Source organism: Pungitius pungitius, chromosome 12 (genome assembly GCF_949316345.1).
Source record: "Pungitius pungitius chromosome 12, fPunPun2.1, whole genome shotgun sequence".
Classification (NCBI taxonomy): Eukaryota; Metazoa; Chordata; class Actinopteri; order Perciformes; family Gasterosteidae; genus Pungitius; species Pungitius pungitius.
In genome coordinates this window covers 11,267,725-11,280,366 of record NC_084911.1, presented here as the reverse complement: position 1 = coordinate 11,280,366, position 12,642 = coordinate 11,267,725, and the positions used below count along the sequence as shown (strand labels likewise).

Genomic DNA, 12,642 nt, shown 5'->3' with positions numbered 1-12,642 from the left:
CATACACGATTGTGGCCGAGCGTTCACCCACATGCCGCTGTCATCGACTGCACTCACCATCAAGAAGAAATTGAGTCATTACCAAACGTGAAGAACACAACATTGGGCAGAAATGGCCTTTAGTGAAAAAAAGGTTGTCTCACTAAGAGCTTCTTTTGTTTTTTACTCACCTTTTTGGGCACCAATTATCAGCCGTCACACAGATATTCAAGACCCTTCCAGTTCTAACAAGGATAGCTAAACAAGGAGAGGCATGCACACGGAGTAAGAGAGTCCACATCCTGTCTCCCCGCTGACGAGGAGTGTGAAACTTCATTAGCTTCCTCCTCGGTGCCGCAGGCCTGGTCCAGCTGCTCCTCCTCAGCCTTCGGGATGATGTTTGTGGCTCAAACTAGCGGTGGTCAGGTGATAATAAGCAATTATGACTCTGCCACTCTTGATGCCATTATGCTGCCAATACATGTGGGATTCGGATGCACATTCATAGACAGAACCAGCTATTTATAACAAATATGTTGACTGCTATTGCTTGAGGCGTTTTAATCTGAAAAGGACGTACAAATGAATTGACTATTTGTTGCATCTGTAATGAATAATGACTTAATCATTATACAGAGATATTTGTACAGTGCAGGTTATCAGCTGAGCTGAATCTTTTGTGGTTAGAACCAAACAATTGAAGAAGATCCTGTCAGCAATTTACGTAATGTTTTTCTCTCTTGGTTTTTCTCCTTGCTTCCTGTACAATACCTTCCTATACTTTATATAAGACGGTATACCTTGACGCCCCCTAGTGTTTGGCTGGGGTCCCGCTCAAGGCTTTTTAGGTTTGCCCCCAGTATGATATTGAGATGTTATGCAAATGAAATGCATGTTTGATTTGTCTTCTAGATGATCCAAACCAGCAGAACCCTGATCGAGTCAGCGGACGTCGTCTACTCCAAGCTCACGCAGGCACAACGAGCAGGTACGGTGCATTACGGGACGAAATCAACATTCCACATTGTCCTATATACCTTCTGAACTGCAGAGGATGTTCAGCACAGCTGGATGTGAAATTCATGCTGGTTTTCTAATTTGAATAAGAAAACTACGGCATAAAGCGAGATACATTCGTTTGAGGAGATGACTGTTTTCCAGCTTCTCCGCGTAATCGGCCTCATCCGCTACTTTCAAACCGTTTTTCTGTGTCTCGTCCTCCTGCCGTACAAAATGAGCATCGAGTGTCCGTCTGCTGCGCCATCTCTCCGTCAACATCAACAGCAGTGGCTGCTGTCGGTGGAACAGGCCATCCCCAGTGAGTCAGCATTGAGTAGTTATAATGTCAGCGGGCAGGTGGGAACAATCAAACAGCCGCACAAAGACGGAGAGCATTAACATCGGTTGAAAGAAGGAGAGCGCTGGTGATGCCAGGTTGGAGGGGCTGCGGAAAAAAAGCCAGAGAAAATAGGATGGAATCAAAGTGTTTTGTTGCTGAAAAGTGTGCTCTGCATAAAGTGCCCAGTCTTTTTAGAGGGTTAAGACAAAATTCAGCCTAATGAGATCGTTAGGAGAGAATCTGCTTCCGATCAAGAATGCCTGTGGCTTTGTCTTCTTCAGCCTCTTTTTCATTCAACACTAATTGTTCCTCATTTGCTTTGCTTCTCTGCTGCGCGGCAGCGTCTCCGCTGAAGTGCGCCTCAAATGGAGCACATAGTTTGAATACCGACATCTTAATTTAGCATGTTTATACCTCACATTCTTTCTGTAGGCAACCAAAGACAACGGAGAGCAACGTGAAACCTACCGATTGGGGCGTGTTATCATTTGTAATGGCAGGTGTCAACACGCATAGCTGTTTGTCATATGTGTGCTGTTAGAAAGGGAATGCTAACTCACTGGCTCGTGCCAACCCAATATCCTGAGGCCGATAAACCAATTCAAGCCAGCCAGCTATGCCCAGCATTACTCCCTGGTGTCACACAGAGACAGGCTCACCCCCACCATCCCCTCAAAAAAACTCTTCTTACAATAACAGCTCAACTAAGTAGTAGAGACGGCTCAATCAAGATAAGTTAAGGTCAATACATTTTTCAATAAGATATAATGACTCAAAATGTGCTTTACCAAACTGTAGAGCAGGGATTTAAAGTGTTAAAAGCCCACCGAGCCACAAGCAGGCTGGGTAGAAATGGACCTATTGTAAGAAATTCGTCCTTGTTTTTTGCTTTGAAAGTAAGTAATATATATATATATATAGTTTTGAAAGGTCCTCATAAGCCCAGAGGTTGAAGCATTTTCCTCAAGCAGCATGTAATCCCTACAATGCAATTGAAGCGAAAACATGGAAACTCCTAATTTTGGAGTTACAAGGTTCAGGATTACGCAAGACCAATACAATGAGGCGGAGGGTTGGAGTGACAGCCCTGAGGGGCCTCAGCTGCATGCCAAACATAGCACTTTCCCTATCGCCCACTCCACCGCCCCCAGCGCAAACACATGCCTCCATCCCTACCGCTGCCTAGTTGTAGTTTTAATGCGTGAGGCTGAAGGATGAATCGCGTGTACAAATACATTACATGTCATTTAGCTGACGCTTTTATCCAAAGCGACTTACAATAACTGCATTTCGACCGTAGAGACACAAACTCAGAAGAACAAGTAACAAAAAAGTAAAATTTCGTGAAATAAGCAGTTTCAAAACAAGTAATAGATAAGTGACATTGTAAGTACAATTTAAGTGCTACAATTTGTTAGTGCTACAGTTTGTTAGTTTTTTAGTCAAGGTAGAGTCCTAAAGAGGTGTGTCTTGAGTTTTCGGCGGAAGATGTAGAGGCTCTCTGTCGTTGTCATCAGAGAGCTCGTTCCACCATCTAGGAGCCAGGAGAGCAAAGAGTCGCGATCTCGCCGAGTGCTTTTCTCTTAGTGAGGGAGGAACAAGCAGCTTGGCAGATGCAGAGCGGAGTGTGCGGGTTGGATGTAGGGTTTCACCATGTCCTGGATGTAGACTGGACCCGATCCATTCACAGCATGGCATGTGAGAACCAATGTTTTGAAGTGGATGCGGGCAGCCACCAGTGAAGAGAACGGAGAAGTGGAGTAGTGTGGGAGAATATCGGAAGGTTGAAGATCAGTCGAGCTGCTGCATTCTGGATGAGCTGCAGTGGTCGAATGGCAGCAGCAGGGAGACCTGCCAGGAGAGAGTTACAGTAGTCAAGGAGATGACAAGAGCCTGAATCAGTACCTGCGCCGCCTTCTGAGTGAGAAGAGGTCGTATTTTCGTGATGTTGTAGAGCGTGTACCTACAGGATCGTGTTGTCGCTGTGATGTTGGGAGTCAGGGAGAGTTGGCTGTCAAGTGTCACACCGAGGTTCCTAGCAGTCAGAGTGGGCGTTAACATGGAGTCGCCAAAGTTAACAGTCAGGTCCGGGGTGGAAGGGTCTTTTCCGGGGAAGAGAAGTCGTTCAGTCTTGTCGGGGTTGATCTTCGGGTAATTAGTGGACATCCACCGAGAGATGTCAGTCAGACATGCAGAGATCCGTGCCACCACCTGAGTGTCCGAGTGAGGGAAGAGAGAGAATTAGTTGGGTGTCATCAGCATAGCTGTGGTAGGAAAAACGAATGTGAGCGAATGACGCAGCCGAGAGAGTTGGTGTAGATAAAGAAGAGGGGACCCAGGACAGAGCCCTGAGGAACTCCAGTAGTAAGAGGACAGGGTTCCGACACAGATCCTCTCCAGGTTACACGGTAGGTGCGGCCATTAAGGTATGATGAGAGAAGGAAGAGCGCAGATCCTGAGACACCAAGTTTTTGAAGGGAGGAGATAAGGATCTGGTGGTTTACTGTGTCATATGCTGGAAGGATGCGGACAGAGGAGAGAGAGGCGGATCTAGCAGCGTGAAGTTGCTCTGAGACAGTAAGAAGAGAGGTCTCTGTGGAAAGGCCCGCCTTGAAGCCTGACTGGTGAGGGTCAAGGAGGTTGTTACAGTGGATATAGGAGGAGAGTTGGTTAAAGAAAGCACGTTCAATAGTTTAGGACAGAAAGAGAAGAAGAGATACCGGTCTGTAGTTGTTTTCTTCAGACGGGTTGAGGGGGGGTTTCTTCAGGAGTGGGTTAACTCTTGCCTCCTTCAGAGAGTTGGGAAAACAGTCAGATAACAGCATTGTTAATGAGACAGGTGAGTAAAGGAAGAAGGTCAGGAGTGATAGATTGTAGAATATGGGATGGAATGGGGTTGAGTGGGCAGGTGGTGGGACGGGCAGAGGTTACTAAAGTAAGAACTTGGTTAGGAGACAGGGGTGAGAAAAAGGGAAGTGAGCTCGATAGAGGTGAAGTCAGTGGAATACCGGTGGAAGGAGGTGGGTTAGAGAAAAAGGAGCATATGTGACCAAGTCTCCCGGAAGAAGGGTGGAGGGGGGAGGAGGACTGGGGCGTTCACAGAGGTTGGTGAAGATAGAAAAGAGTTTTTCGGGGTTAGAAAATGAGGAGTCATTTCTGGATTGGTAGAAAGAGCTTTTGGCAGCAGAAATAGAAGCAGAAAAAGAGAAGAGAAGAGACAAATAGCAGCTCTTTGTCTCACATTCTGTGGTTTCCCAACTGGATGCCATATATGGTTACCTAGAATCCATTTATTGAATTTTGTGGGTTAGAAAAGCTACGTAGTGGAACCAATTGCCTCAAATCAAAATTGGGTTTACAATTGTAAACTTTTAATTAAATTTAAGCCTTGTTAGCCTTGTTGATAAAGTCAAGTTGGTCTTGAGCAGCATAATATATCATACATCCAAAATCAAAGTGGCAAAAATAAACTATAATAAGCATATCTGTGTTTTCAATAGACTGGTATCAATTAATAGGGTTTTAAAGATACTCATTTGGGAAGTGACAAAGCTTGATACAACCTCGGAATTATTGATTTTTTATTCTGCTTCAATAATCTCTCCCCTCGTTGATAGAGTAACATTTCTGATATTATTGCAGTGACTTCTGTCCCGCTCCTCCTCGGCATGCTTTTTGTCCCCTCTATCTGTTTCCTGTCTCATCGGGTCACTGTCGTTTGTGCATGTGATGCGGCTTTTGGACGCAAATATGGAGAATTCCTTCATAATGCTCTCTCTAGTTTGAAGTCTAGTTCAGTGCGAATGGAAAATGAAATGCGCCTCTATAGCAAAATTATTACTGTGGCATTAGCTTAAAAATTATGTGATGTTCAGTGTAAAACCTCTTTAAAGTGTCCTCTAAAAAGAACCTTTATGATGCTAAATATGTGATAAATTGAGAGGGTGGAGCTACTCTAATCTAATCTTACAATCAGTGGATCTAATGAAAAGCTACACAGACCCACCTGTCTTTAAGTGCAAATTCAACAACAAGAACACTCCTTTAATAGACGTTCTCTTCTGTCCTCTATGTTTTGTTTAGCGTGTGTCTCCGTTCATCAAGAGCTTTTTATATCCTTGCAAGAGAGAGCAGAAAAACCATGGAGAACATTTGGATGCACCCATGAATCCCAAACAAAATGCTTCTTTTGATGGACTGACAAGCACTGAATGCACCCTTCAGCAGCCATCTCATAAGCCATGTGATTATGTAAAGACTGAGTTTGGCAAAAGCAACAGCATCAGAACAGAGAATCAGAGGGTGGAGGCATACAAAGTGTACAAATGATGGATTTGCATGGAATCGAAGGTTTTGTACTTTTGATCGATCCGGAACCCAAAGGCATCATTTTGGTGTTATGTGGGAAGAGGAAAAATAGGACAGTCTGTGAATGTTAGAGAGATAATTTGGGATGGATTAAGGTGTGTGTGCGTGTGTGCCAGCGTGTGCTTAGGCGCTGCACCTAAAATTAATGAAAGGCTTTTGATTGGACCTGAAAGGTTTGCCCTCCAACCATTAACGATGTGCTCCGCTCATCGGCAAATCGCTGTTGTGACAAAGCCCCAATCCCAATGAGGCTGCCGTCTGAAGTGAGCGACCCGACTTAACCTTTCACCTCCTGAATTGCCTTTCGTTTTAATTTTAAGCATCAGAGAACGGGCGTCGGCGGTTTTGGGTTACTCTGGATCTTGTTTCCTTGCTCACTCTCCTCTTTCCTTCCTACAGCTTGGCCTCCATCATTATTGCCGATAATCAGTTTAATTTGGGCTGTGAAGCTGACGTGTTGATGAGCATGGAGAGGCGCTGGATGATGACCGGGGGGGGGGCACTATTGAAGGCTCGCCATCTCACACACCCCGCTAATGGGGTACCGGATAGACAGCTGGGACGCACACTCTGGCTCATGCACCGTGTGTTTGTGTCCACTGGCTCATGTGTGCGCATGCATGTCCAATCTGGAGACAAAAACTCTCTTCCCCCCCATATAGCCTCTGCCCCCGTGCTTCAAGAGGGTTCTTTGTCAAGAGTTTCATCTTTCTCTCTAACGTCTCGATAGATGAGTACAGACACCCTTTAACTTGGGAGAATAGCGCCACTTCAGTCTGCTGTGCGAGAGGAGAGGCAGACTGGCCTGCTGTAGAGTGACTTGCACCGAGAGCACACAGAGAGCCAGGTGCCGGAATATTTTATACCAGAGTTTAATTCGCATCCCAATTTAACATTATTATGCCTTTTTAAAAGAGTGACTTCTAACTCAATGTATATCAATGACCATAGCGCTCCAGACGCCCTTGAACACGTGCAAACTCGCTGTTATGAGTTTGAATGCTGCTGGATTCCTGCAAGCCTGACCGCGCGTATTTATTGATGCTAAGAATCTCTCCTCTACCTGACCACTGCAATATTCTTGGTATTGTTTGACTCCATGTAGACTCCAAAAAAAAGGAAAGATATAATGGTTAAGATATAAAGACATCTCACTTACTTTATCTCTCCCAGCCTTGTACTGGTTTACTTACTAAAAATAATCCCCTTTTCTATGTGTAATGATGATATTCTGCCGGGCTTCTGCAGTGTGTAAAACTTGGTACAGTAATGAAAATATGATCTGACTATTTATCTCCTTCTGACCCCCTTTCCCATCATTGTTGTCATCATCCTGTTTGATGTTTCTGCCTGCAGTCGTCTCCATTTCTGTGTATGTGTATTTGCAGTGCGAGGGGTCCTGCTGCAAAGACAATAGAAGTGTTCAATGCAGAGACTTACCGAGCTGCGTGTCTGCTCAGAGAAGACATGCTGTTGTCCCCTCGGTCCTCCTGTCTGTCTAAGTAACGATTTCTCTCAGTCCTTCTCTTTCCGCTAGAGAAGCTAAGCATAAGATGCCGTCTCGTCACAGTGTGCCACGGGGCCACATTTTGTTTATTACTGTTAGTTTAAGTGACAGTAAGGAACAGCAATTGTGTGACTGTCGGGGACAGGAAATGCTTAACAATAGGGAAATGAAATGCTTGCAGAGCAAGAGCATTGCAGCAAGCTGCCTCAAGCTAATTTCATCTCTTATTTAGCTCCCTGTCTGCTTTCCCCCCCCCCAAGTCCTGCGATCTCCTCGGCTCATCTCTGCACGGGCACCGGCCCATTTACTCCACCAGATTAGGAGATCAAATCAGCCCTAAATCCGGTTAACACAACGTTTAGGCTCTGAAAGACATCTTCTACAAGGCTCTACATCATAACTAATGTGGAAATTAAAGATCAACAGGGGTCCTGGATATTGTTTTGCAGTATTGAGTCTGGTGTGCACTGAAGGCCAGAGATTATGTTTTCTGTGTTTGCTCCTTGACCTCTTCACCTGTTTTAGATTCTTTTCGAAAGTGCGGTTGTTGTGAGCGTTAAACACACACTGAAAGTCTAGTTTGCGTATGTTTGGTGGGGTTGGTTGCAGGAGATGTGAAGCGAGGCATATAGTAGCTTTAGTTTAAAGTTAGTTGTGACTTAAAGTACAGTATTTTTTAAGTTGAGTTTGGTCAAACAGAGATTTGTTGTCTCTTCAAAAGGTTTACATGTTGTTTTCATCGCTGACCTTGCCTTGGTGCGTTAAATCACATGAGGGGGCTTATGTTTAGTATGTGTGTACAAAAAATACACTGCCTACTAATAACTAAATTGTGTCCTTTATGTTGTTTTTTCATGCCCTTGTATATTATTTCTTATGTCCTATCTTATGTCAAGCATTTTGTGAATTTAAATTCAATATAAATATAGTTGTGCTGACTTTACTTAGCAGAGAACTGAAGACTCATAATAGTGTACTGTGTGTCTTCAACGTCTTGTCAGTGAATCCAGGCTGTAGTGGCATAAGGCCGGTGGCTGATACACAAAGCTTTGGGAGGAGTTTATTCTTAAAGCCCTGAGGATTAGCCACGATCTGTGAGGGCTAAAAGAAGCCGGACCTACTGATAGACTAATTAGAGGTTAGCCTGCCTTGTGCTAACTAAATTTACCCCTGTTAGGAAGGCAGCACTTTGCACGACGAGCTGCTATTTTAGCCACTGAGGTGCTGACTTTGGTTCTGCAGACTGTGTGTGTTGCACACACTGCAATACAGTGAAAAAAAGGTACTTGTATCTTAAAACTAAGAAGATTTAACTACTCTAGAAATATTTTATTAATCAAGACACTGGCCACCCATGTTGAAGTTATGCACAGTGTATAACTCTATATATATATATATATATTATATATACATGTATATTTGTGCTCTAGTCACCTCCTTGTGATACAGAGTAGATATGTGATTCTTAACATGTATACAAGTATACAAACGTAGAGAAATAACTATTTACACGATGTAGACACACATGACGTCCACATAGACACACAAGTACCGAGTGCACACATTTAGCTTCTGCGCAATATAAATGAAACAGAGAGAACAACACCGCAGGTCAGGATCGGCCTATCCAACGCCCAAATTTCAACTGATCCTCCTCGCTTTACCTCACCTCCGCTTGTCTGACCATCTTGTTTTGATTTGGTGGATAGGGTGATTTCATTATACAAACTGGAGAGGCAAAACAACCTTAGGGCGTCTTGAAGGTCTTCAGATTCTCCTTATAACACACATTGTGCCAAAAAGGGTATTTTGCTGGCACCAAAGAGGCCTCTCCAGTCCCCGTCTGAATTTCGGGCCTGTATACAAACAACAGCAGCTGTCAACAACTCTCAGTGGGACACGTTCTTTAATTATACACATGACATGAGATGTGTGTCTATGTCTGCGTGCAGGTCTGGACTTCCATGAGGACCTGCATCGCATCGGCGCAAAGGAAGGTCTGAAAGGCCGCAAACTTCAGAAGGCCATGGAGAGCTACGCATGGAACATCACTGTCCTCAAGGTGAGATGGACTGAGCACAACAAATAGCCTGATAATTGTACTATGTATGCTTCCAGTTTGAGTTAAGTAACGGATAATACCTCTGATTGATGTCGACATGTGACGTGAATTTGGCGACTATAATCAGCTGGATAAGCAATCCAAGATTCTGTAGCTGAGAATAAACTACATGGTGTTTTAAGAAAGCCCAGTGGGCTAATTGTGTTTTCCTCCTCTCTAATCCTTTGTAATCTCTTAATTAATTACAGTTGATTCCGAATCACGGTCTTATTTATTTCTTCATGCAGCTATCTTGACAGGACATGATAGGATTGTTCTCACGTTTTTTTAGATACATGCAAACTCTGCACTATTGCTCCTCGTAAGGGTCCGTTGGCTCCCTTGGACATGCCTTTCAGATGATGCTCGGCAAAATGCATTCCTGCCTCGACCTGCCCTGTGCTACGGCGAGATAAGGTTGCCTGCCGCCATCATCTCATTGCTCCTATGAGGCTGCGATTGTTACACCAGCACTGATATAATACCCCATGCTGCTCTGCACAGTGGGCCTGCTTCGCTAAGCAAGGACGAGAGCAGCCAAGATATTTTTATCTCATCTCATCACCCTGAAATCATTTAGTATTGAGTGAAGCTCCCTTGGCTGAGCTTTTTGCTTGAGTGTCAGGTTAGGTCGATGTTTAATTGCGGGCTTCTTCTTTGCCTTTTCATGTCTGCCTTCTCATATGGGAAGATAGTAAATATTAGGGGTGGTGGCTCACTATTAGTTTAATTAACAATAAATAGTTTATCAATTAACAGATTCCTAGTTTAGAAAATGTTAGATAGTAGGCATAGAAAATGGCTCAGAAATTTGAGCTTTATATTTGTTTGTTTTTGTCTAACAAACAACCTCAATAAAATGTATTTATCAACTAATTATAAAAAACTAGTTCTGCTAGATTGAAACTCATTGATTTACCAACTAAGCATTTTAGTTGAATGAAGATAATGGCTATAGCAGTAATAAATCAGTGCTACAGTACATTTATTTGTGTTGTTTTTTCATGCATTAATCTGCAAATGCAAAGATTTTTCTTAATTAAGCTTTGTGGCACTCACTAGAATTGGGAAACTCATGTGCTTAAATAGCGTAACATGTTGACACCCAAACATAATCCATCCATCAACCCTTAACTCCTCCCACCTCTGCCTCGGCTCTCCAAACACTCACTTCCCACGGTCACCCCTCCCGAGTCCTCTAATTTCTCCCAAGATGTGAAGGCATCTTGGCGTGCACACGTACCCCTCCTCCTCCTATTCGTCACTTGTAGGCTTTGTCTCAAACTGAACATTTGCTGAGGGCCCGCTGCATGTTGGCCGGAGCTGCCAGACAAGTTATTTCACTCGTCATCGTCTCAAGATTCTCAGCAGCAACGGGAAATTTCCGTACGAAAATTTCAACGGGGCCACAGAATATTTTCTACATGAACATTTGATGACGCAATCCAAACATACCCCATACATATTTTACATTGAATCACACTCAATTCGTGCAAAGGAGAGTGGGGAGATGTTGCGATTGCTTTGACCAACGTATCAACCAACAGCGGATATAAATAAGGATCTGGCAACACATCCTACCATACCAACATATAGGAGCACCGAAAGACAATGGTAAAGATCCCTCAACATTAAATGGCCTCCTTGCAACACGCAGCGAGAGGTGCACTTGTCATATGATGAGCAACCTCATCATTGTACATGCAATCCAAAGCTTTTTTTAAACAGCAGCTGAATTCCCTTAAAATAGTCATGGTAATAAATAGCTCCTTCACACATAGTCACAAATATGCGTCTGAAAATACAGAGGTTAAACATGCCGGCAAATTCGTCATGTCCACTTATGGCAATTAAGCATTTTCCACAGTTTACATTAGGTTACAATTCTGCCTATTTCTTTTCTTCAAGTATACACGCAAGTTCCTCCAGAATATGAAGAAAAACCATCTCATGAAGTATACACATTTATGGTTGGACCTTTTTGTTTCTGAGTTAGAGCAAAAGCCTGTAACTTGTCCTGTACAACAGAGCCCTCTGGTGGGGCCGAGCCCGGCGGGCCCCTAATGCAAATACACTGGTGCTCAGCAGACCTGGGAGCCGGGACGTTGAAGGGAAAGTATCAGAGGAAGTGCCGTGTAGTCTCTTGGCCCTGACTTCGACTGTCAGATCAGCGCTGTCATGGTGAATTAGCCTATTTGCAATTTTTTCTACCGGTAAGACCACCCTGTCACTCTTCTTACCCCGCTGCTACCATAAATGGAAAGCCGGAGAGACATGAAGGACGGCTTGTTGAAGTTCCTTTTTGTGGACGAATGGCGGGCTCACAAACTCATTTGGATTCTTGTTGCCTGCCAAGTCACTTAGCATTGTAACTTTGATTGACTGTTGTTTGAGGTATTTTATTACATTACTAATTAAGCCCCGGCTAAAGCAGCTCTCCCATCGAAGCTTTGTTCCTTTTCTTTTGTACCAGCACCTGTTTTAAATGGTTAAAATTTGTTTTATTCCATAGGTCAAGATGAGATACTCTCATCCCTGCTTGTGCTCTGCTGTCACATACCACTGTCCAGCTGGGTCAACAACCTTAAGATAATATAACAATAATACATTGCATTAGTAGAGCGCTTTAAAAGGCACTTTATAGCAATAGCGGCAATATTACAGCTGCATAAAAAAGGGACAGTGATGACATAATAACAGTAAAGAAATATATAAATAGCCTCGGAGGATGCTATGTATAAATCTGATGAGAAGCAGATTTCAATAGGTGAGTTCTAAGTGCAGTTTTGAGTGGCGAGGGACAGAGGATGGAGTATGGAGATCATACACTATACGCTGCTTATTGGGTGTCCAATTTCTGTCAAGTGGATGGAATGATTTTGATGAGCAAGTTGGAGATTAGGGGAGAATTTAATGAGGATATAGCAGTGAGATTCGGTGGCTGTCCTTGTTCGGGCTTAGCCCCCCACTGAGGATAGCTTCAGATGGTGATGCCACACAAATATGAGTGCCGTCGTGATTTGGCTCCGGCAGTCTTCATTTATGCCTGGTGAGTCATGACTTACATCATTTCTGGATTTCTATTTTTTTTTTCTCCAAACATATGATTTATTCATGCTCGTGTTTTGCCTACTGAGGTGGCTCAGGTAAAAGTCCACTTGCAGCGTATTAACATCACCTTGGGAGTAAAGAGGTGGTTCTTGTGAGCAGGACACCACCTTACTTCCACTCGTTTGTGGACAGATGGCACCGAAAGAGACGGTGGGCCTGAGGGGAAGAGTCAAGGATTTAATTACTCTAGTTGTGGAGATGTTCTTAAAAAGAATGTGGTCAGATTTCGAAATATTT

The 12,642-nt window shown here is 43.7% G+C and overlaps 1 protein-coding gene across 1 annotated transcript in view; it reads left to right on the top strand.

Annotated features, from left to right (window-relative positions):
- Positions 1 to 12,642, top strand: part of LOC119220165 (uncharacterized) — an 81,690-nt gene that overhangs the window by 66,298 nt on the left and 2,750 nt on the right. The window contains 2 exon segments of the mRNA XM_062566210.1: positions 892 to 967; positions 9,146 to 9,255. Of these exon segments, the coding sequence (XP_062422194.1) occupies positions 892 to 967; positions 9,146 to 9,255 (186 nt within the window).